This window comes from Taudactylus pleione, unplaced genomic scaffold, assembly GCF_031769625.1.
Source record: "Taudactylus pleione unplaced genomic scaffold, aTauple2 ptg000279l, whole genome shotgun sequence".
NCBI classification, from domain to species: domain Eukaryota; kingdom Metazoa; phylum Chordata; class Amphibia; order Anura; family Myobatrachidae; genus Taudactylus; species Taudactylus pleione.
In genome coordinates this window covers 906593-933300 of record NW_028284681.1, presented here as the reverse complement: position 1 = coordinate 933300, position 26708 = coordinate 906593, and the positions used below count along the sequence as shown (strand labels likewise).

General features: G+C 45.0%; 1 protein-coding gene across 2 annotated transcripts in view; it reads right to left on the bottom strand.

Annotated features, from left to right (window-relative positions):
- The window catches only part of LOC148512614 (protein 4.2-like), a 55352-nt gene that overhangs the window by 3378 nt on the left and 25266 nt on the right, over positions 1–26708 (bottom strand). The window contains exons 11-16 of one of the 2 annotated variants that reach the window (XM_088481888.1): positions 24472–24638; positions 21840–21973; positions 20735–20895; positions 19745–20020; positions 4803–4951; positions 4353–4486 (exon numbers count right to left, since the gene is read on the bottom strand). In XM_088481888.1, the coding sequence (XP_088338014.1) occupies positions 4353–4486; positions 4803–4951; positions 19745–20020; positions 20735–20895; positions 21840–21973; positions 24472–24638 (1021 nt within the window). Of the gene's footprint in view, positions 1–4352; positions 4487–4802; positions 4952–17278; positions 17360–19744; positions 20021–20734; positions 20896–21839; positions 21974–24471; positions 24639–26708 lie in introns of those variants that run through there. The other variant, XM_088481889.1, reaches the window with a different exon arrangement.

The window sequence follows — 26708 nt, the reverse complement described above, 5'->3', positions numbered from 1 at the left end:
GCCATGTACCGCCTTACATGGGTGAGTACTCTAGTGCCTCCTCCGAGGAACAAGCACAGGAGTCTAGCTCCGAGGGGGGTGATGATCATTTCCCAGTAGCCGATGTCCCTTTTCTGATAAGGGCTGTAAAATCGGTGTTAAATATCGAAGAAGGGGATCTTCCGCTTCCCCTGTTCAAGCGCCAGAAAGTGGTTAAGGCAGAATTCCCAAAGTCTGAACATTTATCAGAACTTAGGAGGAAGCCTGGGTCCGTCCGGATAAGATAAGCCATTCGTCTAAAAGAATGGCGCTTCTATATCCTTTTCCAGCAGAGGACTGTGCCAAGTGGGAGAATCCACCATCAGTTGATGCACATGTGGCACAGCTGATTAAACGTACCACTTTGCTAATCCCAGCAGTTTCGCTGAAGGAAACCACGGATTGGAGACTTGTCTCAAATCAATTTTTTCGCTGGCAGGAACGGCCACCCGCCCAGCTATGGCCACTGCTCTAACGGAGTCTTTACCAGATGCCTCTAAGGAGCAACTGGATATGATCTCCTTTATTAGAGAAGGGGCCTCTTATTTGGGTGATGCCGCCTTGGATGCAGGGATCCTTTCCTCTAAAGTTTCAGCTGAGTCCGTGGTGGCACGTAGGATCCTCTGGTTGAAGGATTGGAGGGCAGACGCCGGGTCCAAAAAGGCCCTAGAATTCCTTCCATTCACAGGAGGTGTTCTCTTTGGTCCAGAACTGGACAAAATTGTATCCTCCATGGCAGCCTCAAAGACGGCAGGTTTGCCATCAGCAACTTCGTCTAAATTGGGGAGGGCGTCCTTTCAGGGGTTTCGGCCGCAGGGCAAGGCCAAAGGTCAGCCCTCAGCGAGATTTCCACTAAGAAAGGCAGGACCCAGGAAGCCCTGGCAGAACAAATGTCCAGGATCTAGGGTCCAGGATAAATCAGTGGCCTGATGGGACGGGCCTCCCCCTGGGGGATCCCAGGGTGGGGGGCCGACTGCTTCGGTTCTCAGAGCCCTGGCACCTCATGACTGAGGATGCCTGGGTTCGGGGAGTTGTTTCCCGAGGGTACGTCCTGACGTTTTGGAGGACTCCTCCTCAAAGATTCTTTTGTGTAAACCCGCGGGTGGGTTCAGAAAGAGCTTTGGCCCTTCAGAAGGCTATTCTTGCCTTACTAGCATCAGAAGTAGTGATTCCGGTGCCAGAGAACCAGTTCCGAGAGGGGTTTTACTCCAATCTGTTCTTGGTTCAGAAACCGAATGGGTCATACCGGCCGATTCTGAATCTGAGAGAGCTCAACAAATTCGTTCGAGCCCCCGAGTTCAGGATGGAAACATTGCAGTCATTTGTGTTGGCAATGGAGCAAGGGGACTATATGGATGGTGTCCTTTAGATATACAGGATGCCTACCTTCATATCCCAATCACACAGGCTCATCAAAAATTTCTTCGTTTTGCGGTAGGGGAGGAACATTTTCAGTTCCAGCCCTGCCGTTTGGCCTGTCCACAGCCCCTCGGGTATTCACCAAGGTGATGGCAGTGATGATGGCATGCCTCAGACACCAAGGCGTCAGGATTTTGCCTTACTTGGACGACCTCCTGTTGCTGGGGCAGTCCCCACAGCAGTTACAGGATCATTTGAGGCTGACAGTATCATGCCTGTATAGTCACGGCTGGATCATAAACTGGCAAAAGTCGTCACCCTGTCTAGTACAACAATGTGCCATTTGGGAGCGAGATTGGACTCCGTGGTGCAGAAAATATATCTACCGGAGGAGAAGATCCCTGCCTTACAATCACGAATATGCAGGTTCTAGTAGCCATGCAGGACATGGGGTCGATGGTGGCCACCTTCAGGATGGTGGAATACGCTCAATTCCACTCCAGACCACTGTAGCAATTCGTTCTGTCTCACTGGAACAAGGATCACCGCACGATCAGGTCTCAGCTGCTGCGTCTCTCTCCAGAGGTACGGTTGTCCCTGACCTGGTGGTTGCAGACAAAGCATCTCAGGCAGGGTCGCCCCTTTTGGGTGTTGGATTGGACATTGGTCAAAACTGATGCCAGTCTTCAAGGTTGTGGGGCGATGACGGGGTCACACACTTTCCAAGGAAAGTGGTCAGTGACGGAAAGCCGGCTACCGATAAACATCCTGGAATTAAGAGCTATATTCAAAGCTTTAGTGCAGGCTCAGGAACTCTTAAAGGGCAGGTCGGTGCAGATACAGTCGGACAATCGCACCGCGGTCGCCTACTTACCTCTGCCAAGGCGGCCCGACTCCTCGTGCCCCCTTGGAGATTTATCAAGAATCCTGGTATGGACAGAGACTCATCTGCCCACGATATCTGCCGTGTTCATTCCAGGAATTCTGAATTGGGAAGCCGATTTTCTCAGTCGGCAAGAGATAAATGCAGGGGAATGGGCCCTACATCCACAGGTTTTTCGGAACCTTGTGGACAGGTGGGGTCTACCAGAAATAGATCTGATAGCATCAAGAAGGAACAACAAGGTTCCCAGGTACGGATCCTGGACAAGAGATCCGAGAGCCGAGTTTGTAGACGCCTGACAGTAAAGTGGCGTTACAAGCTGGTATATCTGTTTCCCCCGTTTGCTCTTTTGCCCAGAGTTGTCAGAAAGATCAAACAAGAGGGCAGCACCGTCATATTAATAGAGACGGCACTGGTTCACAGATCTACGGTCTCTCTCCATAGACACTCCATGGCCTCTCTCATTGAGAACGGATCTGTTGCTACAGGGTCCCTGCTGGTATCCGGATCTTCATCGGCTATCTTTGACGGCATGGCTCTTGAGGCCTCCGTCTTGAGAAAAAAGGGGTTTTCCGAGTCTGTTATACGGATGATGCTGAAGGCACAGAAACCATCCTCAGCCCGTATATATTATAGGGTTTGGCATACTTTCTTTCAGTGGTGTGAACTGAAAGGGTATGATCCTCATAAATTCCTGATTTCCAGAGTGCTTGATTTTCTTCAAAGCGGTCTGGAAAAAGGGCTACGCCTGGCCTCTTTAAGGGTACAGGTGTCAGCTCTTCCAGTCTGGTTCCAACATAAAATTGTTCTGAGACCGGATATAAAGACCTTTTTTCAGGGGGTGTTGAGGATTCAACCTCCCTTCGTTTCCCCGGTTGTTCCGTGGGACCTGACTTTAGTTCTGAAGGTTTTACAGGCTCCTCCGTTCCAGCCTTTAAATTCAATAGACATCAAGTGGCTAACAGCAAAGACTGTATTCCTCCTTGCTATGGCATCTGCACGTAGAGTGTCTGATTTATCTGCGCTTTCCTTCCGGGAGCCGTTCTTGATATTTCATCAAGGTAGAGCAGTACTACGTACTAGGGAGGGTTACCTTCCGAAAGTGGTGTCTAAATTTCATATTAATGAAGAAATAGTAGTTCCAGCATTTCAGGGCACAAGTCTCTCGCAAGGTGAGGCTTCCCTGGATGTGGTCCGTACGTTGAGAATTTGTTAAACGCACGAGCAAATGGAGGATGTCCGATTCACTTTTTGTGCTTTATGGTTGTCATAAACGTGGCTGGCCAGCCAATAAACAGACATTGGCCAGGTGGATTCGCATGGCAATTTCATTGGCTTATACACAGGCTGGTATGCGTGTGCTGGATTCAGTGACTGCACATTCTACTAGGTCAGTAGGTCCATCATGGGCGGCCCGTTGGGGTGCTTCTGCTGAGCAATTATGTAAAGCAGCCACATGGTCTTCCATCCATACCTTTGTCAAATTTTATGCCTCTCAGGATGCCTCCTTCGGGCGTAAGATTCTCCTCTCTTCCGAGAGTCAGGAGCGTCCCCGCCCATAGGGTTAGTGCTTTGGGATATCCCCAACGTAATGGCTGTGGACCCCATGGACCCCGAAGAAGAAAAGAGTTCTGGTATAACATAACTTTGTTAACTCTTTTTCTTCGAGGTCCATGGGGTCCACAGGACACCCACCCAGACGCACCTGTAGTTCTGGGGGAGGTTTTCCGTAGTTTCTTCTCTTGAGAGTCTGGACTCTTAAGTATGGGTCTTTTCTTTCTTACCCTTTGTTTGTCTCTGCCTGCTTGAGCTTGGTAACGAACTGGCTACCTGAGGCAGGGGGTGGGGTATTTGAGGAGGAAACCCGGTGTATCCTGGGAGCAGAGAGCTTGTTTGTATTAACTGTTTGGTGACCGGGATTCATACCCCAATGTAATGGCTGTGGACCCCATGGACCTCGAAGAAAAAGAGTTAAGAGTTATGGTATAACATACCTTTGTTATTTTCTACTTCCAAAAAGCTGCTTAAAATGTCTTTCATCGCTTTATCCAGTGTACTATAGTAAATGCAAGAGAAGTTAGGCTAAACTTACCCATATGCTCTCTCTTTGTGTATGAGTCCTTCTCCTGACACTGTCAAAACGCAGCTGTTTAGTTCCTCTTCAATTGGGTTTGTGATCCTGATTATGGCTGTAATGGGTCGATATTGAAGTGCCTCCTCTTGCAGCTAAACATGATAGATAATTTATTTATTGGGAATCTGTATGACATACCGACTGCTGAATAGCCACCTAACCCTAATCTCCCCCCCCGGTGGTGCTTAACCCTCCCCCGCGGCTAAGAGCTAACAATCCCCGTTTATCCTTCACTCATTATGCCGGCCGTTGGGATTTTGTCGTCAGGCTAAAGATAGGCGTCAGATTTCGACCTTTAGTCCCAAGTCGGCATTCCGACAGGCGGTAATATAACTACAATCCATTTGATGTACATGAAAACTGGCATTTTTCCGCAGTCCAGCATTTTTAACTTCCTATTCCTCTTACCTTGATCAGAATCTTAGGTTTGTGTATAACCAGCTTCAGACTTGTACTGTATGTGCTGGTGACATCTTTCACAAGAACGGTGAGTCTAACCACACTGCTCTCCCATGGGGAAGCTGCATATTGCAAGCGAACAATCTCTGCTTTTTTTTCTGTCAATGGGAAAATATAGTTATAACTTAGGAGCTAATGCAATTCAGCTTTGTTTTATAAATATAGTTCTACTTGTGAAAGTGTAACAGCTAAAAAAGGAAGTATTAGTATAAAAAACATTTTTTCACATACATACTGTAAGTAAACACCTACTCATTACTTCAGATAAGCAATCAAGCTTTTCATTTGCGCAAGGTAAAATTACTTATTTTAATACAAATTAAATAGTAAAACTAATGAAACACAATGATATGTGATTATTATTATATAAGTAATGGAATGATCATCTTTTTATAACTAGAAGCGCTAGTATTTCCAGATTTACATTTCTTATTCCAAACAGTAGATATTGGAGTTCCACATTTGTAAATGATTGCTTCTGGGGAAGGAAACTTGCAATGAGTGCTAACATGTTTTTGTCGGTGGCTGGTTTTGCTGGGCACCCAAAGGAGCAATTCAGTTGTTGCTTCTTTAGCGTGTGGATAGCCGCTGGTGCCTTCTGCTCACCCCTCCCAAGGAGGCGATCAGAAATGTGCGATAAATCCTGGTCTTGGGTGCCCTAACCTGGACTTTACTAAACAATTGAATTGCAACATTGGCCGCCCATTAATTACAGCGACATAAAAAACAATTAAATTGCCTCCTTAGAGGGAGTTTTCCCTTAAATAAGACTATTCAATTGCAATGTGTAAGGGAATCTGGGTAAGAATTATGCTTACCCACCTCACATCACTGTTGTAACACACATACCAGCTAAAAGGTAGAGGTTGTTATACAAGCTAATACAGAGTTGTTCAGTTGCTTTAGTACATACAGACCAAAGCACAAAGAAAATAAAGTGCACAGCACCAAAATGTGGGGAGAGGGTCCAGGATAGTGTGTAAGTCTTGCTAAGAATTCCAATGAAATAAACTTAAAGTGATTCTCCACTTAATTGTGGCAGGAATCATTTCAGGGTAGAGTTGAATGTTGACTCTGGTGAAGGTGGCACATGAATTAAAGCTATGGGTAATGGATACTAAGTGTAACTAAAACACACAAAAAAGGGAATTCTGCAAAGGCAGAATAGAAAGTAATTCCTTTTTGGGGGACTCATCAACAAAAAAATATTTTGTGTAATGAATGTATTAAAACTTAGCTTTTATTTATTGCCCTTGTAAAATTATAATTTTCAATTATTCCAGTCTACATATTATAATAAAAAGGTGAAAATAGTGTCAGTGTGGAGAAATATACCATAGAAATAAATATATTTGTATATCTCCTGTTAATGTATAACTCCGGTTCGATATGGCATTTACTAGTAGTTCTAGTCACCTCGATATAGCAAATGCCAAAGGATCAACTAGCAGAAACCAAACACTGGTATCTTGCATGCATTGATATAGTTCATACAAGTAACTCAGTATTGTAACAAAATTTAGTTTCAAGACGATGATTGAAAATCTGAAACCGTATCAATTTTGGTTCAGAGTATAAGCTTAGTGACTACCGTATATACTCGAGTATAAGCCGAGTTTTTCAGCACAAAAAATGTGCTGAAAAAGTACCCCCTCGGCTTATACTCGAGTCAAGTGTAGAGCTGACCGGACGGAGTTCGGTCAGCGCTACACACTGCCAAACACACAGCCGCCGGAGCCGGCAGCTGTGTGTTTGGTGTAATCAGCAGCCGCTGAGAGTCTGTCAGACGACGTCTCTCCCATGCAAAGCGGCCGGAGGAGCGGACAGCGGAGGGACCAGGAGCGGGAGTTTAAGGTAAGTGTTTATTTTTTTTTATTCTTTTCACATCTCTCTCTACTAGGGGGGGGACTACAGGGGGCGATGACTACAGGGGGCAATGACTACAGGGGGCACTACCAGGGGGCGATTACTACAGGGGGCACTAAAAGGGGGGATTACCACTGGGGGAACTACAAGGGGGGGATTACTACAGGGGGCACTACCAGGGGGGGATTACTACAGGGGGCACTAAAAGGGGGGATTACCACTGGGGGAACTACCAGGGGAGGATTACTACAGGGGGCACTACCAGTGGGGGATTACTACAGGGGGTACTAAAAGGGATTACTACTGGAGGCACTGAAAGGGGGGATTACCACTGGGGGCACTACCAGGAGGGATTACTATTGGGGGCACAACCAGGGGGAATTACTACTGGGGGCACTACCAGCTGCTGCCATTTCCCACACTAGGCTTATACTCGAGTCAGTAAGTTTTCCCAGTTTTTTGGGGTAAAAGTAGGTACCTCGGCTTATATTCGGGTCGACTTATACTCGAGTATATACGGTATTTGTTTTGTAAACACATTGGAATTCAAAGCGGATAAAAAACATTATCAATTCAATTCTGTTGTTTGACTGTAGATATTCCAAAAACATATATCTTGTGTTAAACAATATTATTTCATATCAACATATAGACAAATATATAATACAGTTCTCTTGGTTCATAAAAGGAACATACCATTCAGTATGGATGTGCCTGTCTAATACCACAGTTAAATCAGTGAATGTATATCACTGCTACTTTTTCCCGGCTCCACGTGGAATTGTGATTTCTGATACCAGTTACACATTAGCTGAAGCAACCCAGTGGGCTTATCATAAGCCACACGCAGAACTCCGCTACAAGAGTTACTCACCAGGGAACTGAGGACCGCACAATAACAACCTCACCGATACATCACGTATCTACAGGCAAGTCTCCCTGTAAGGTAATACCACTTCCTTCTGGTGGTTTGACTGATCCGGGCGCATCTGGCTCCTGCAATACTGAAGGGTATCACGGGCTGGGATCGGGATACCGCTGGAAGCATGTTCTAATCCCGACGCCGGAAGACCGGCACCAGTGAAGATACCGACAGCAATTTTGGTAAGTACTAAGTAACCTAACCCGCCCCCCCAAACCCTCCTTTAGTGGTGCGTGTCGCGAATAGACGGAGTTTGCTTCCGCGTGGACATAACTGCGCCAAATGCAAATAGTATAAACATGTAACTTCTTCCTTTTTTTATTTTTTTTTTCCTCTCTAACTTGGTATGAAATGTTGTGTGTAGAAAATGACAAGCCCTTTGAACATAGGTTGAAAGAGAGGTTAAGGAAGTTCTGTGTTCCTGCCCAGCCATAAATGTCCAATGGTACTATTTACATGTATGTGAAATCTATCTAGTTTCTGTAGGAGAAATGTATAGCTGAGAGGTAATGTACTGGCTATTGCCCAAGGCTCAGGGTACAAGTTGTTAATGTCTGTGGTTTCCTCACTTGAAGCAGGGATCAAAGAGTGGAGTCTGGTTATAACCCCACAGGGGGTCTGGTTTACAGGCCAAGGAGAGACAGACCGACCAGCAAGGTGTCCAATCTTTCCCCTAGCCAGCTGTAAGAAGTGTCCAGTTCTGTGGACACAGACCTAATCTCTGAGCTCCAAACAGGATGGAGTGTGCAATGATTAAATGAAATAACCCCTGCTCAAATATCTGGAACTCTAGTTAGAGGGACAATGCCCTCTGAGTTGACAAGGGTTGAAAGCAGCCCATGGGGGAGATGAGGGGGATACCTGGATGTCAGCGAGTTGATACTGGAAAGGAGTGCATCAGCGGGGGCTACTACATTAGGCTGGGATGTACCCTGTACTGGGGTTTTACTTACTGCGGGAAGTAATAGCAGAAATCTGGACTCTGATGTGAACTCTGTTATCAATGTGAGGCCCATGGAAGCTGCCTCAAATTTACATCTAACCCATCCGACCATGAAGCTGGCCAGAGCTGAGTGCCTGGCAGAGAGAGAGTTCCATGGCAGAGAGGAGCTCTGCAAAACACCAAGCTGAGGGAAAGGATGCATTGGCTGGGGCTACTGCAGTAGTCTGGGATGTACCCTGTACTGGATTGTTACTTACTGGAAAGTAATAGAGTAACGTCGGGCGCAGATGTGGACTCTTATTAGCGAACGGGCGAGCGATATGGAATAAATCTCAAAGCTGGATCGATATCTAGACTCTGCTCTTAAGTACGTGAAAGAGCCCGACCTGGCTTTGGTACTGCAGCTTGTGCACCAGTTCCATACTACAGAGGCTGCAGAGTGTAAGGCAGCCATGGACCGGGAGGCTGCAGAGTGTAAAGAGGAGGCTGATTGCAGGCTCCAGTTGGAGTTAGCCAAGCTCAAGCACAAGTCTATGACCGGAGACATGAATGCTAACATGCTCCATCCAGAGCATTTCCCCTGTGGGAATTTGATGGAGAAAGCCCAGCAAATGCTAACTGTGGTTTGGGCAATCAGATGGCCCTGGACATTACAACAGACACTAGACAGAGATCTGACCCCTCTGTTAGTTCCAGGAATCTGCAGGATGTATGGCAGCTAGGGAGGCTGCAGAGAGCCAATCCATTGCAGCACCAGGGGTTCAGCTGGGGTGTTCTTTCCAAGACACTGAGGACTATTTTACCATGATGAGTACGGAGGAACTAACTGATGAATGTCAGCTGCAAGGTCTCTCCTGCAGTAACAATGCCCACAGCGAGATGATCACTCAGCTCAGGTGGGCACAAGATGAAGAATGCAATGCCTTCAGCCCGTATCGCGGGGCGATTCTGTATCTGGCTCGTAAGATGAGATCTGCTGAACTGCTGGACCACCTGGAGGGTTGTTTTCAACTTTGGAAGAGGCAGAGGATTGGGTAAATCTCGATACCCCATTCTGGCAAGATCAATGTCGCTGGGTGGATGCTAAAAGGTATTGCCTGCAACAACTTCTTTCACCAGCTAAGGAAGCAACAACCCAGCCTACCGGGGTGCCCCACGAGGAAAAGGTGACCCCCACCAGCGCCAGCTACTGTGGAATTTGATACCAAGATATCGCATCCCAAGGTGCAATGTGCCCTGCTGGGACAGGCTGTTGGTGCGAGCAGCATACCACTGCAGACTGCGCAGAAATGGCGACTGAAGGAGGCCGATTCTAAGGAGACTTTGTCTGTGAGAGAGGTGGGAGTGTCGGAGAAGATTCCCACAAATGTGTTATTTGGGACTGACCTAGATCGTTTAAGAACTATCTATAAGACTGAACGTGATGTACCCAATGCAATGTTGCCAGTTTCTCCCACTAACCTAATTTCTCCCCTAGTTGGCAAGTGATCCCGATAAATCACCAATGTCTATTTGTAAGAGTGGGGCAATTATGCCATGTAATGATGAACATGCTTGTGTTAATTTACAGGTACCCAAGGAAAATGCATTAGATCAGTTTAATGTGGTTAATGCTGATACTGTTGGGGATGATGTGTCTATGTGTGGGAATGACCAGGGGAAGGCTGTATGGGTTAATGATATGTCTGCTGAGGATGATGCCATACGTGTGTGCGGTCACTAAACACTGGCAGAAAGCCCAGGCTGAGGGAGAGGAGAGACACGCTGCAGCATATCGCCCTCTTGATCGACCCTGTGACAGTCATTCACACACAGGAACAACACCCCCCCCCACTATGAGTACATTATTACACTTAGCTTTTCAATCAGAGCAGAAGGCTGATTTTGGACAAGTGATGTCACACTGTGTGCCTGCTATCTCTAAGTCTATTGAACCATGTGACTCTTCTCAGGTGTTGTGATGGTTTTAAATCTTGCCAGGATGTGACTGTGTAAAGCACCTGAAATGCCCGTGACTATTGCGCATATTTTTAATGGAATAAGGATAGGTGCCAGAGGGGACTCCCACAATTATGTGGGCTTAGGCAAGGAACCTGACATAGTGTGGAATGATGAAGAAACCCTAATAGTGATATATGTATAGGGAGAGTACTGTCACACATGCTACTGGGTTGGAAGGTAAAACTGTTTTTCCCCTGGTTCAAGAATATCTGGATTGGGAAGCAGGGCAAGGCATTAGGGAATAGAGGCATTTGCCTACTATTGGTTTGCTGAGGACAGATCTGGGAAGGTATTTGAAGGTCCCAGAGGAATGTTCTGTTGTCAGGAAGTCTGCTAACGCCACTTCCCCCTCAGGGTACCCTTGGTACCATCCGGGCATGGGTAAAGATGCTAATGGGGCTGATAATGGGTCTTTGTTGAGAAATGGCCTGTTGGAACCCCTATGCCATACTGAACTTTACTCTGAACTAACAAATACTTTGAATATCTGTGGTATCTGTGGTAATACTGTTGCTGGGAAATGTGTGTCAGAGACAGGCAGAGTGTGAGCCAGGACTCAGGTGATGTGATGCTGAGGGCGGTGGGTGTGGCAACTGAGGTCACACAGCCTACACGAGTCTGAGGGAGACCTGCGTGATTCTGCAGACTCCCCCCTAACCCCCCCTCTTGCCATCTACTCACACAAAAGCAGATCTCCGCCCACCCCTTGAGCCCTCTGTGACAAGCTTAGCTATTCAGATGGATCAGGAGGCTGACCCCCCCTGCACTTCCTAAGCATTCAAACAGATTAGCCTCTCAGTGCAGTCGTTTATGACAAGCTGTGCTGGGAGGAAGATTATTTGTGCCAGAGAAGGGCTGGTGCCAACCCAGCCCAGGGACAGGATAGGATTATGGGTGAACAGGAGGTTACCATAGGCAACGTGGGGCCTGATATGGCAAATCATGTGCTAGAATCCACTCTTGATGGTAGAGAGATTGCTAGTCTAAGAATAGGGACAGAGGAGTCTGGTCCCCAAGACATGATGTCTAAATTTATAATGAACAAGTTATGTTCCCCATATGTTTCTGCTGGGACATGTAGGATTTCTGGAGTACCAGCAACAGCAGATTATTATTTATTTATTTATTTATTACCAGTTATTTATATAGCGCACACATATTCCGCAGCACTTTACAGAGAATATTTGGCCATTCACATCAGTCCCTGCCCCAGTGGAGCTTACAATCTATGTTCCTATCACATGCATACACACATACACACTAGGGTTAATTTATATTTGGAGCCAATTAACCTATCAGTATATTTTTGGAGTGTGGGAGGAAACCGGAGCACCCGGAGGAAACCCACGCAAGCACAGGGAGAATATACAAACTCCACACAGTTAGGGCCATGGTGGGAATCGAACCCATGACCTCAGCGCTGTGAGGCAGTAACGCTAACCATTACACCGTCTGTTGCCTTGTACTAAGATGGTTTCAGAGGGGGGAGACTTGTCCAGCCCCCTGGAGCTGCCAGATCAGGACATGCAGGTAATGATAGATGGTAATGCCTTGGCTGACATTGCTAAGAAGGGTCTGTCAGAGTCTCAGCCTGTACTCCTGAAAACCCCATCCCCTGAGCCAGCAACCCAGGAGGATGATAACCATATTTGTAAAAATATGGTGTCTGGGTGTGCACTCTATCCTGATATAGGTCCCAGGGAACAAGACCTGGACGATGTTTGTTCTCAGGTGCTATATATGGAAATGGTAAGCCCCAGTTCTGTGGAGACAGGACAGAGGGACAAAGGCACCAGGTTCTGGGTGGGCTTTAGGAGTCTGAGTAAGCCCACAGTGTTTGATGCCTATCCCTTGCCCAGGATGGATGAACTGTTAGCTCAGCCATTCCAGGCAGGGTGCTAACAGCTGTTAGGGCACAGCACGGGTGACTGAGACATGTGTTGCCTCTGCCACTGTGCTGAAATAAAGGGGAGGTGTTGCGAAAAGACTGATTTTGCATCCACATGGGCATAACTACACCGAATGCACATGGTATAAACATGTAACTTTTGTTGTTCCTTTTTTTTTTCTCTTTAACTTGGTATGAAATGTTATCTGTGTGTAGAAAATGACAAGCCCTTTGAACATAGGTTGAAAGAGAGGTTAAGGAAGTTCTGTGTTCCTGCCCAGCCATAAATGTCCAATGGTACAGTTTACAATGTATGTGAAATCTATCTAGTTTCTGTAGGAGAAATTTTTTTCGAATTGTATAGCTGAGAGGTAATGGACTGGCTAGTGTTTTTACTTTTTGCCCTAGCTAAGGGTACAAGTTGTTAATTTCTGTGGTCTCCTCACTTGAAGCAGGGATCAAAGAGTGGAGTCTGGTTATAACCCCACAGGGGGTCTGGGCCAAGGAGAGACAGACCAACCAGCAAGGTGTCCAATCTTTCCCCTAGCCAGCTGTAAGAAGTGTCCAGTTCTGTGGACACAGGCCTAATCTCTGAGCTCCAAACAGGATGGAGTAAGCAATGATTAAATGAAATAACCCCTGCTCAAATATCTGTAACTCTAGTTAGAGGGACAATGCCCTCTGAGTTGACAAGGGTTGAAAGCAGCCCATGGGGGGAGATGAGGGGGTGCCTGGAGAAACGGGCAGAAAACTGTAACTGACTTCTGGGTCAGTGTTTGTTTATTTCTGAGGGGCTATCGTGAGGTACAGATTGAATCGGAGTTCGTCATTAGGGACAGCCTCGTCCCCCAAATCACTTAAGACAACAGTGTGGTTTGTTTCTTCCCTTTTATTTTATTTCTGAAATTGTGAGTAATTTGTGTGCAACCTTTCATTTAATATTATTATAATCTTGTAACTTTTTGTAACTAAACTTTGAAGATATTCTTGAATTAAAACATTAATTCTAGTTCTGGAACTGTGTTTTTATGACCCAAGGCCTAACTTGGCCCATGTTACCTATTTTTCTGAGTGTTGATAAGTGTATATGCAGGTGAGAGCAATAGCTCACCTTATGCTGAAGCATTGAAGTTCCTTTTGCTGGCAGCTATCGGGTTTAGTTAACCACACGTGTTGAGTTAACTTGTAAAAGTCACGGGTGCCGATTCTCAGATTGGCGTATCTGGAGAGATCGACCAGGGGTCCGTAACAGTGCCTAACCCTAACAGCCCCCCAAAGTGCCTAACCCCCCCCTTCCCTGCAGCCTAAACCTAACCCTTCTGGGGGGATGCCTAACCCTCCCCCTCCCAACCGCGGCTGTCCACGCCCGGCTTACCTTCGATCGGTATGTCTGGCTCCCGGCGTAGGTTAAATGACAGGCGTCGGGATTTCGACACCGGTCATTAGACACCTGCCGGGATTAGACAGTCGGGAAGCCTGCGGTCGGCATTTCGACCGTCTGCTTCCTGACTGCATCCCCATGGGCCACCTAACACCCCGGGCGTATTTGTTCCCTGCAATGTTTTAAACACCAGGAACCATCTAACACCCAATACGGATCCTTAACACTCCACCACTGTGCTTTATATTTTCTCCTGACACTAGTCACTCTACTCTTTAATCTGTCCTATGCTCCAATGTTTGCAAGACAGATGAAAGTAGAAGTAGGGGATACTTATGTGTCTCACTTGAACTTATTACAGCTGCATAACTGACCTGCCTGCTTTTGAGATTTTTTATAACTAGCAGTAGTCACCTCTGGACTAATATATGTATACTAACATTTGTGTTTTTTAATTTTGTTTTTTAAAATAATCTTTTTATTGAAGCACAACATATCGACACAGTTATAATAGACAAATCATATCAAATATCAGACATGAATATAAAATTGAAAATGCAAGCATATAAAATACCAACAGTATAATATATTATATATAGGGTTGTATCCATACTAGACAAAAACAACACTGAAAACAAAAAGTAGTTTAAATAAGTATAACCGAGGTAATAACCAAAGTCACATTGTCAATACTGCACTGTCAACATGTCTATGCTCCAACCAGTTTTCTTACTTTTCCTAACCAAACGATACCAGAGAGAGCCAAATATAATATAAACAAACAATAAAGTGGATAATTGAATATATGCTCTGCAGTCAGTAGGTACTTAAGCGCCAGACAAAACCAACTTATGTAAATGAAGTACAATAGAGATAATTTGTAGAGCACAGAGCAATACATTGAAATCAAAGGATCGTTGGAGGAACCGTGTTAAGATCGATTACTAGTAGGCAAGCCAATAGAATATAGTAATTACACAGTATTCATGTCACAAAGCCAATGGTGCTCAGAAATAATGATGAAATATGCAATGGGAGGCTTGGGGTAACAGGAGGGCTAAGCATCAAAGGGTATGCAGGGATAAGACCAGTAGGGGAGGTCACTGAGAAGGAGCTGGTTTTAAAGTGAATCATAGAAAAGTTGGTGTTATCCCAATTAACAAAGAAATGTGCCGTTACAAGCAAGGGATTATCTGCAACTCCCTGACCATCAGGACACAGGCAAAAACCATTATCAAAATGGGGAAACTGACTGTCAGCCTCTACATCTAGGGCAGAAGATAACTTCACACCAGGAGATCCCATAGGCCCTATGAGGTTAAAGGTAGTCTTATTTTGCTGAGAATGGGGAATATCAACCTCGCTAATCAGGGAAGAAGGGATTTTAGCCAGTTGAACACAAACTTCCTGGGGGAGAGTGGCCGGAACTCCCAAACTGCCCGAACCATCAGCAATTATAGTTACAAAATTTGCTGAGGATTCCATTTTAGAGAGAGAGGCATTTAGTTTAAAATCTAGTTTCTCCAAACAATTATCAATGTGGGATAGAAGGATATGAGCAGTGGCTTCTGCCAACTCAACAACAGGCAAAGAGTGAACCGAATACATTATTACATATGGTTTAGTTAAAGTACCTTTGGTGATATTTTCATATAAGGAAATTCTGAATAATATGTCTGGAAATGGTGCACAGTTCCAGAAACCTTCAATCCAAACTGTTTAGTAATATTGGTGGACCACCAATGGAGGACAATGTTATGCTGCAGCAGACTTTAACAGTGCAATCTCTTAGTAAAGCATACAAACTCAGCATGCAATCTAAATAGTGAATCACACTAAATGGAAGACTAAAACACAACTCTGCTGACTCTAGATACAGACTATATTGGCATTATCTCCTTTATCCTAAAATGTCTCTGTTTCTGACATTCTTATTCGTACCCACTATTATAAGTACACAGTCTGTAAGTGAAAGAGTGAGCACCTTGTTGAAAAAGAAAAAGACAAAAATATGGGAATAACTGTTGAGGAAATAGTAGGACTAAGGCTGGGGGATAAAGGATAAACACAAGGGTTAAAGCTAAAGGTAGGGTACCGAAAAAATAGGAATGACACAAGGGAGAGACGCAGGGGTGTTGGTATCCAGTGGTATTCAGTGTCTGAAAAATAGGCGCCAGTTCCAGGTACAGTCTCAACCCCCTGCCTAGCTGTTTGAGGGTGGCAGAAAAGGTTTAGGTAAGTATATGATACTTTCCAACAGTGGCCAGCACGGCCCGGTGCAAACACGAGGAAATTGAGAAGACACAGCAGGGAGACTGATGTGATCCGGTCTGCGGATAGGAGTCTCCTAGTCGGTGGGTAGCGTATGGAGAGTTGCAGAGCCAGAGGTCCATGTGCTAACTACAGCTACCTGTAGAGCGCCACGAAGGTATTAGAGTGTGGCCGTGGGTAAGCAACAACCTTCCAGGGTGGTCCAGTCAGTCACAGATAATGGCGCATTGTCGTGAGAGGGGACCCCGCGCTGCGATAAGTGCCCAAAGATTAGATAGAGGTCGCAGCCACGGATCACAGAGATTGGCAGGAGGAATAGCACTGTCACAAAAACACATCGGTTCCGCAGCAGATCTCTAGTGTAAGTGCGGTATCCAGCGTAAGGTGACATGGTGAAGAATTTGCATTAGAACCCACCAATGAAGCGGGAGCAGCCGGTCCACCAGCAGCCAGTTAGGTGACTTGGCACAATGAACAGCTCCAGGAGAGACACCTGGCGTGATGCAGCGCCAACACTGATGGTGCCCGCCTCAGAGCAGCAGACAAGGAGCCGGTCTCCAGGGATATGCGCAGAGTCACTTGCAGCAGGATCAGAGGAGAGGACAAGGACGTCGGCAGCGGTGTCAATCGTGGATACGTGCGGCGGCACCCAGGATCTCCCGGCCGTTAGCAATACAGGCTGCGCAGACACGAGTCCTCTCCCGCCGTCAGACCGGCGGCCCCCGCAGAAACAGGATCCGGGCAGGCAAGGGAGCCGACTGTTCAGGTATGGCCACGAGGTAGGTTATCCGCAGATAGAACGGGCAGGGAGTCAACACACTTGGCTGAGGTATAGCCACAGATGAAGAGGTCTCTTTAAGTGTGGTGCGGTTAGCAGGCTGTCATTGGAATGGCAGCTTAAGCAGCCATGACTGCGTCCATGCCGAGATTCGCGCCAAACACTCGGTCTATTAGCGAGCCTGTGCTATTCGTAGCAAAAGTCCGGTGGAATTGATGTAGTAGTGGCAATATGAATGTCAAAATAATCCCCTCTTCTTAATCTATACGATAGGGCAGTCAAAAGCCCTAGAATAGGGCATATGATGAGGGATTAAATAGGATTTAATGCGCCACTACTTGGGAGACAACTAAAAGGCAGCCATTCCAGATGCCCCGCCCACCGGACCTCCTTGTGGTTTTTTATTTTTTTCAAATGCTGTTTGCCCTTGGATCTATGCAAGACTCTGAGCTATACCTATAAGAGACATATATATGTAATGTAACAAGGATTTAATAATTCTTATAAATACATCAGGTGAGTTTTCTACAACAATAAATATACATTGCAGTGATATACATTTACTGATTTAAATGTGGTATTAGACGGGCACATCCATACTGAATGGGGTATGTTCCTTTTATGAACCAGGAGAACTGTATAATATATATATTCACACACACAGACAGTTTGTCTATTTGTTTGTATGTTGATATGAAATAATATCCTTTAACTCAAGAGACACATTTTTGGAATATCTACAGCGAAATAATAGAATTGAATTCATAATATTTTTTATCCGCTTTGAATTCCAATGTGTTTACAAACAAATAGTCACTAAAGTTATACTCTGAACCAAAATTGGTACTGTTTCAGATTTTCAATCATTGGAGTCGATCCAATTAGCTGCGATGATCTCGCAATGGGTGCACTTTGCGGCAGCCCAAATTCGCAGAATTTTGTTTGCAGCACCATAGGGCAGCGAGCAAAATTCCACGAATTTGGGCTCAGAGCGGGCCGCAAAGGGTGCGAGATGCTGGTCCACTGCCGTCGTTTTAACGCCATTGCAATGGCAACTCACACCCTTCGCGGCTAATTGTATTGATCACATTGTCTTAATGTTACAGTGCTGAGTTACTTGCATGAACTATATCAATGCATGTAAGATACCAGTGTTTGGTTTCTGCTATTTGATCCTTTGGCATTTGCTATATCGAGGTGACTAGAACTACTGGTAAATACCATATCTGACCGGCGTTGTAATTACCATTAACAGGAGATATACAAATACATTTATTTTTATGATATATTTCTCCTCACTGACAATATTTTCACCTTTTTTTTATAATATGTAGACTAAAAATTGAAAATCATAATTTTTTATTGAAAAGAGTCCCCCAAAAAGGAATTACTTTCTATTTTGCCTTTACAGAATCCACATTTTTCTAATTCATTTTTATTCCTGGGAGCACCGCCAACCCTAAAATACGATAACAGGATTAACTCCTGATTGAATAACATTATTGTTGGTAAATACAATAAAATCAATTCACTACCATGATCCAGTGCATTAGTCCTCTGTGTTTATGCATGTAACTAAAACACTTTGTACTCTCTGGCCACCTACATCTCATCTTTGGTCCAGATTAAATAAAGAGCATTTCAGGGATGCCCATATCTCTTTGGTACCCTTATCCATCACCCTACAATATGACCAAATAAAGTATTTGTCCCAGTTCCAATGGGAGTCAGGTGTTGATAGGACCCCTTTGATATCTCAATAGGAAAATATGTACCAGGCGGCCAACACTATGTTAAAGTGCCTGAACCAAGCTGAAATGCAGGTGAAACTATTGCAGAAATTATATTTTACTCTTGATCAAATGCATAAAATTTGAGCACAATACTTTAAATTTTGTTGACGTGATTGTGATGCCATTGGCACATTATACTACATATCTGGGGATTGTCTGGGCATTTTGTTTTCAAATACCTCTTCAGTTCTCGGTGTGACTGAAAACTGACCTAGGGTTGGTCCTCCTCTTTCTCCCTACAGTTCCAAAGCATGGTGGTACATTCTGGGCCACATTTCAGTGGGCACGATAGTGGCTATTGCTTCGAAGATGGAAGTCCTCTTCCCACCTCCCTTTTTTTTTTTTCAGTATTCCCCATCCAATATTTATTTATTTTTGATATATAGCCTTGAAAATGTAATACATATTCATAATGAAAGCCATGGAAAACAGCTTTGGATTTCGATAGCCGCTGCAAAGAGTGTGCCAGTATATGCCGCAGCTTTTATATACTGACTAGCAAAATAGATCGTGGGTGGGGAATGCTCACTGTCAGCCAGTAACTGCGCACCATCATCTGCAGACCAGGTTTTCCTCCTTGACTGATCAATTCTGTTTTTCTATAATCTAAGATTTGTTTTGTCCAACACGCAGCCCAAATATATGCCAATGTGTGGTTATCTTTACTAAGATAAATTACGATATCTTCTAGCTATATAGAAAATGTGCCTACATTAACACAGTTATCAAGAGTATTCAGTCATAATGTCGACATTCACAATGTCAACATGGACATGTCGACATTGTAAAGGTCAACCACCATAAATTTGACAGCCCATGATAGGGTTAGGTTCAAATCCACTGATCCTGCTATGTTGACAAGCTGACTGTTGACATTCACAATGAATGAATTGAATGTCGACATAAGGTTTATGTTGACATTCTGAATGGCGACAGTTTGTACCATTCCCATTGTCAAGGTTTTGTAACGGTAAAGGATCTTTTGTATAGTGTCTCAACACTCCCAGGGTTATATGAGGATCACCTCAAGTGGCGTTAAATTAATTACCTTCTTTTGCCTGTAGAGTAAAAGCAAATTGTTTTCTCCAGAAATGTGGGCAACCATTCCCATTTTCATCAACGTACTGAGCAAAAAGAAAGCCATGCATTTTCTTCTCTGTTTTGCTGCGGTTGATGACATTTACTGCAATGGGGATGTCTTGCCCATAAAAGACTGTATCTTCTGACTGGATGCTGAGAGACACAGGGGTATCTGGCTCTGACTGACCACTGGAGTTACAGCTGGCTGCAGATTTCTGGAATTCCTCCCAATGGTGAATGCTCCCTGTCAACAACAAAAATTTGCTTGGTTTATTCTTAACAGAGATATTTGTTTTAGATGTTCTATAAAATAGACATTGGTGCCTGATATTCTTTACAGCAAAAGAACACTTCAAAGACCATGACTGCTAGGAGTCATTAGCCATTCATTGTCCAGTTTAAAGATATGCTTAAAAGACCATTGGAAGTCAGATTTTATAGATCATTAGGGTAAGAACCTGTTGAATTTAAAAGGAGAAATTCCCCAAAAGGCTGTGATCTTGCCACTTTATAAGGAAATTATGTTAAATATTATTTATCTAAAGGAATGGAAGGGAAAAAAGCGAAGCAGAATTTCTACAAGACTTACAAACTCTTGTTTTATACTTTTTCATACATAATTGTTCCTGTCCTAGTGGCACTGCTCCTTTTGTAAAGTGTAGGTCAATGGCTGGGGAGGCGCACATGTATAAAAACACAGTTTTTATATCAAAACGCTGGAGCATGACGGAATATGGCAGGGGAGGCTCTGCCTCCCCTACCTACCCTGACTGCATGTTCCTGACATAAAGGAATACACTATTTTGTGTTTGTTAAACCAATCTCTAAAGGTTTATAATTAAGGGAACATTGGGGTCGATCCAATTAGCCGCGAAGGGTGTGAGTTGCCATTCCAACGGCGTTAAAATGCGTAATTTTGCTCGCAGCTCTGACAGGTAATGTGTGTTAAGTTACTTACATTTGTCAACATCACTGGGTAAAACTTCTATGGCCTGGAAACCAGTGATGATACCAAGCTTGTCACTCTGCAGCTGTACAAACAGCCTTCTGTTACCCACTAGTGTTGGAGTGAAGGTAACTTGGTAGAGTAAATTGCCTTCTGACAGCACATCTCTGTACCTGAAAATAAAATTCACAGCAAATTATATCCATACATTGTAATAGTCCTGGTACAGGAGATGCTGATCAAATGATGGTATGGGGCATACTTGCCTACCCTCCCCATTCGACCGGGAGCCTCACGAATTTCGGGTGCCGCTCCCAGCCTCCCAGAAAGGCAGGCAAGCCTCCCGGGCCCCGGCAACCCATCCTGTCCCCTCGCACTTACAGTATAATTCCCGGTTGCGGAGGGGCTGGTGACGCGATTCGCCCCCTGCTTCACAATGCCATTAATAACAGCATTGTGAAGAGGGGGAGGAGCCAAGATGACGCAATTGCGCTGTCACGCTCATGCTCCGCCCTAAAATACATGTCATATCCCGGGCCATGCCCCCTTTTTTATCGCGACACCCCCCTGCCGAGAAAGCCCGACAGCTCCCTCCCAGAAGGAGGGAGTGAAATTTCGGCAAGTATGGTTTGGGGTTTTCTTTAATCAGAGGCAGAGTTTATTTTGTACAGGTTGAGTCTCCCACATCGAAATATTCAGAAATACAGATTTTTTTTGCCACGACTGAGATAGTGAAACCTTTGCTTTTTGATAGTTCAAAGTACACAAACTTTATTTAAGGCACAAAATTATTGAAAATATTGTATAAAATTACCCGTAGACTGTGTGTATGAGTTGTATATGAAACATAATGCATTCTGTGTTTAGATGTGGGTCCCATTCCTAAGATATTTTATTATGGTTTGAAAACATTCCAAAATACAGATTATTCTGATATCCAAGCATTTTGGATATGGGAGACTCAACCTGTATTGACTTTGCACTTTTAAATGTTGGGAGGGATGGTTACATGAAAAGTCTCTGTTAGAAAAATAAGGTATATACCAGTCTGGAGACTCCATGCTGCACACACACCCCTTCACTCTGTCTTTCTGTAATCCCCTATCCAAATATTTACCTGTAGATCTTCTCTTTGTGCAGCAGCCCTTTGCCTGTTACCCTTATTACACATTTCTTCAGAGTCTCCTTCAGAGGGTTCGGTAAAGCCACCACTGCTGTTATTGGCTGGTACTGCACAGAGACCTTTGGCATCTGAAAAAAGCAAATAAATGCAACCTGAGCTGAACTTAAGTAATATAGGTCCTGTAGATCTTCCATGACTGGCCCATTTGTAGCTTATAGGACAGAGAAATGAGTGGGCTCTAGAGATGTTTCTTTATCAGTCCGTACAGCATATCACCTAAGATAATGCAATTTGCAAGTCTTCAACGTTAATTGTTGATCTAACAAAATGGCTTCACTCATGTACAGTCAGGTGCATAAATATTGGGACATTGACAGAATTTTCATATTTTGGCCTCTATTCACCACCACAATGGCTTTGAAATGAAACAAACAAGATGTGATTTAACTGCAGACTTTCACATTTAATTTGAGGGTAATTACATCCAAATCAGGTGAACAGTGTAGGAATTACAACGGTTTCTATATGTGCCTCCCACTTTTTAAGGGGCCAGAAGTAATGGGACTATCAACTCAAAAGCTATTTCATGGACAGGTGTGGGCTATTCCCTCGTTATTTCACTATCAATTAAGCAGGTAAAAGGTCTGGAGTTGATTCTAGGTGTGACATTTGCATTTGGAATCAGTGTGCTGTCGACTCTCAATATGAGATCCAAAGAGCTGTCACTATCAGTGAAGCAAGCCATCATTAGGCTGAAAAATCAAAACAAACCCATCAGAGAGATAGCAAAAACATTAGGTGTGGCCAAATCAACTGTTTGGAAGAAAGAACGCGCCGGAGAGCTCAGCAACACCAAAAGACCCGGAAGACCACAGAACACAACTGTGGTAGATGACAGAAGAATTATTTCCCTGGTGAAGAAAAACCCCTTTACAACAGTTGGCCAAATCAAGAACAGTCTCCAGGAGGTAGGTGTATATATGTCAAAGTCAACAATCAAGAGAAGAGTTCACAAGAGTGAATATAGAGGGTTCACCACAAGATGTAAACCATTGGTGAGGTGGTATGTTTTGGATCATGATCTCCTGCATCCCTGCACCCTTCCCCAGTATCTGCCTTGCTGCTGATAACTGCTGATTACTGAGCATGGCAGGTCCCCCACCTGGCGGCTACAGAATGTAAGTTCACCACCCCTCAGCCCCCTAATTTGTACCTGGCAGTTGCTCAGTGGAGCAGCCTCTGGGGAAATAAACATCGATGGTCTGGATGTTCTAAAGGTATGCAGTCGGGAAGCCGGCGGACGTAATGCCGACAGCCGGCTTCCCGACTGCTTTATCCTGGCGAGGGTTAAATGACAGGCATCTAAATTTAGACGCCTGTCATTTTATCGATGCCAGGAGACCGGCACCTGGCATCCCGATCGAAGTGATGCCGGGCGCCGCTGCGGACAGCCGCGCCGGTGGAGGGTTATGTTTAGGGCTCCCGGGGGGACTTAGGGTTAGGCACCCCCCAGCAAGGTTAGGGTTAGGCACCCCCGGGGGGAATTAGTGTTAGGCATGTTAAGTGGTTAACATGTATTAGCGTTTTAGTATTGTAAAATGTTTACTTTAAGTACATACTCTTTAATATTTCAGGTAAATTGCTTATCACAGTAATACATGATATTTGAGTTACATTAATGTAAATCATTGTCACTAAGGACCTGAGTCAGCAAGGATCGCATATGCATCGATGTGCGCAAACCGGCCACTGCGATTGTAGTGGCTACGCAGACCCATGGCAGAGTGACAGGAAGTGCTGTTTGTGGGTGGTGATGGGGGGTGGTCGGCGAAACGCAGGCGAGCCAGTATGTTTCAACACTGTTGCAGTGGCGTGCATAAATTATCCACTGCGATTCCCTACGCAGCCTGAGGCCTCATAGCGTGCGTTGAAGTTAGCAGTTTGAGATCTGTAGTGAATCAGGCCCTAAGATAGCTACATTTTTATTTCTATCAATTCTAGTAGTGTCTGGAGTTTCTTTGCAGTGTAATGCTCGGTACACATTAGGCGATATGTCGTCCGATCCGCCGGATCGGACCGACATCTGTGGCACATCGTCTAGTGTGTACCCGCTATGTCGCTGACTATCCGCACTCCCGCGGTTTGTCGGCAACATCCTCCGTCACTCCTACATGCTGGACCGACGGAGGATGTCATTAGCGAGGGCCATGCTGCCGAATGCAGCATGTCCACCACCATTGCTCCACCGCTGCCCGTATTGGCAAGTGTGTATGCACTTTGCTGACGCCGGGTCCTGATGCTGCCGAGGTCAGGGTTGGGTACACATCGTCTAATGCAGTGGTTCTCAAACTCTGTCCTCAGGACCCCACACAGTTCACGATTTCCAGGTTACCCAGCAGGTGCACAGGTGTATTCATTACTCACTGATAAATTTTAAAAGATCCACAGGTGGATCTAATTTTAACTTATTATTCTGTGAGGAGACCTGAAAAACATGCACTGTTTGGGGTCCTGAGGACCGAGTTTCAGAACCTGTGGTCTAATGTGCCTTAGTTTTCAATTACATTCTAATTTTCACTCCAATTTATTATATATGCACTGTACCTGCTATAAACTCTGGTATTACCTGAATCGTCAGGACTGGTTTGCAGACAGTCACATCCTGCTCAGCCAGGGCAAAGCTGCCATTTTGCCATTTGGGCTCTTTTACCAGAGCTGTGACTCTCAACAGGTTATTGTCCAACAGCTTCATCTTGTACAGTGAATGATTAATCCATCCAGATACACTTCTCTCTGCAAGATCAATCCAGGATTATAAGTGTTCTCCGTCATTTTTCTTTCCTCACAGCCTAAACATGAATGGTTCATACTGATAGCAAACATTTCAAAACCAAATGTTTTATTCTTTCATTGCATTTTAAATCAAGTACTAATGAGCCATTATGTTACAACATTATATGCAAGCAATATAAGAACCGGAAATCTTCTCACCCATGATTAATTATATCACAGTTAACTGCAGAGAAATATAAAATAATTTTGTCTAAATAAAATCATTATGCTGGATACCACAACTTTCTGTAATAACTCCTGGTGCTTGAAACAGTACATTTGCTCTAAATCGGCAGTTTGAACATGTGGAGATGTCTATTGCAATGTACAATTTGTTTCCATAAGCTGGCCACACACTAGACCAACTTTCATCCAACCAGCCAACTAGTTGATTGGTTGGAATGAAAATCTGGTAACGTATGGGCATAGCAGTTTCTAGCCAATCCGGCTCCCAGTGCGAGCATTCAAAATGCGCCCCCCCCCGTTATAATATTTTCACAAAAATTTCTGTTTTGCCCCTACTGTCATAACATGCTCTACAAACAACCTTACACTCCCCAGACATAACATTGTCCATACCCACCTGGCATAACATGTTCCACACCACCTGTCATAGTGTACTCCACACCCCCTTGCATAGCATGCTCCATCCCCCACCTGGCATGGCATGCTCCATACCCCCCTGATACAGCATGCTATACACACACCCTAACTGTAATAACATGCTTCACCTTCCCCTACAGACATAGCACATGCCTCACCCCCCCAACTGACAGCACATGCTGCACCCCCCAACTGACATTGCACATGCTGCACCCCCCAACTGACATTGCACATGCTGCACCCCCCAACTGACATAGCACATGCCTCACCCCCCCAACTGACATAGCACATGCTGCACCCCCCACCCCTTTCCCCCCGCAGAGTTGCAGTTACCTGGTGAAGCACATCTCTGCTTGTCCCTTGCCCAGTGCCCAGTCCGGAGTGCAGCAGTTGGGAGCGGACAGCCGGGGCCCCTACCACTATGTGAGACCAGAGGGGACAGAACTTAATCTCGAGCGGCATCCGGAGTGCAACCGTGAAGTGTAGAGGGCAAAAGTGAAGGACGGAGGTCTCAGCCGGTGTCCGGAGTGACAGTGCACCGGATGTGAGTGCCAAGCGGATAGAGCGGAGAGCTAGGGCCCTTCCTGTCATGTGACACCCAGGAGGAGATTAGGGAAGGCGGCGATTGGATGCGAGGTTACTGCCGCCGTGATGATTGGTTAGGGACACGCTGACAGCGCTGTTGCAGGACCCGGTAATTTTTAAAGTTTGAGTCCCACGCTGCCTGTAGCACAGCGCGTATTTTGCGATCATTGGTCAGGGCGGGGCGCCCCGTGCAATTGCACAGGTTGCCTGCCCCCTAGAAACGGCCCTGCGTATGGGAGTAACTGATGATCACCAATTTGCTCCTAAAAGCCAGAAAACAGATGAAAATGGTCATCAGACAAGTTTGTTAAATGTTTGGTCAAACAATTTGTTCTAACAACAGTTTTAAAGTCTTTTTTCTGGCGTTTGGGAGCAAATTGCTCATTGTCATTTGCTTTCATCCCTTACCAGGTTTTCATTCCAACCAATCAACTAGTTGGATGGTTGGTTGTAAGTTGGTCAAGAGCTATACTAGTAAATTGTGATACAGAGTATAAATATTAACTCAGTATTAGGTGGATATGTTTCATATTATGTCTGCAGACCTTTTTTTCTAGAGAATTTGAGCCTGCCATAGTACGTAAGGGTTAATATTTTGACCACGTATGCAGGGGCATAACTAGGTATTTGAAGGCCCCATAGCAAAAGTTTGTAAGGGCCCCTATCTACTATCCGATATGTAATCAGGAAGCCGGTGGTCGAAAAGCCGACCACTGGCTTCCCAACAGTTAAATCTCGGCATGGGACTAATGATAGGCGTCTAAATATTGACGCCTATCATTAGCCCCATGCCGAAATCCTGACTCCCGGCATACCGATCGTAGGTAAGTCGGGAGCGAATAG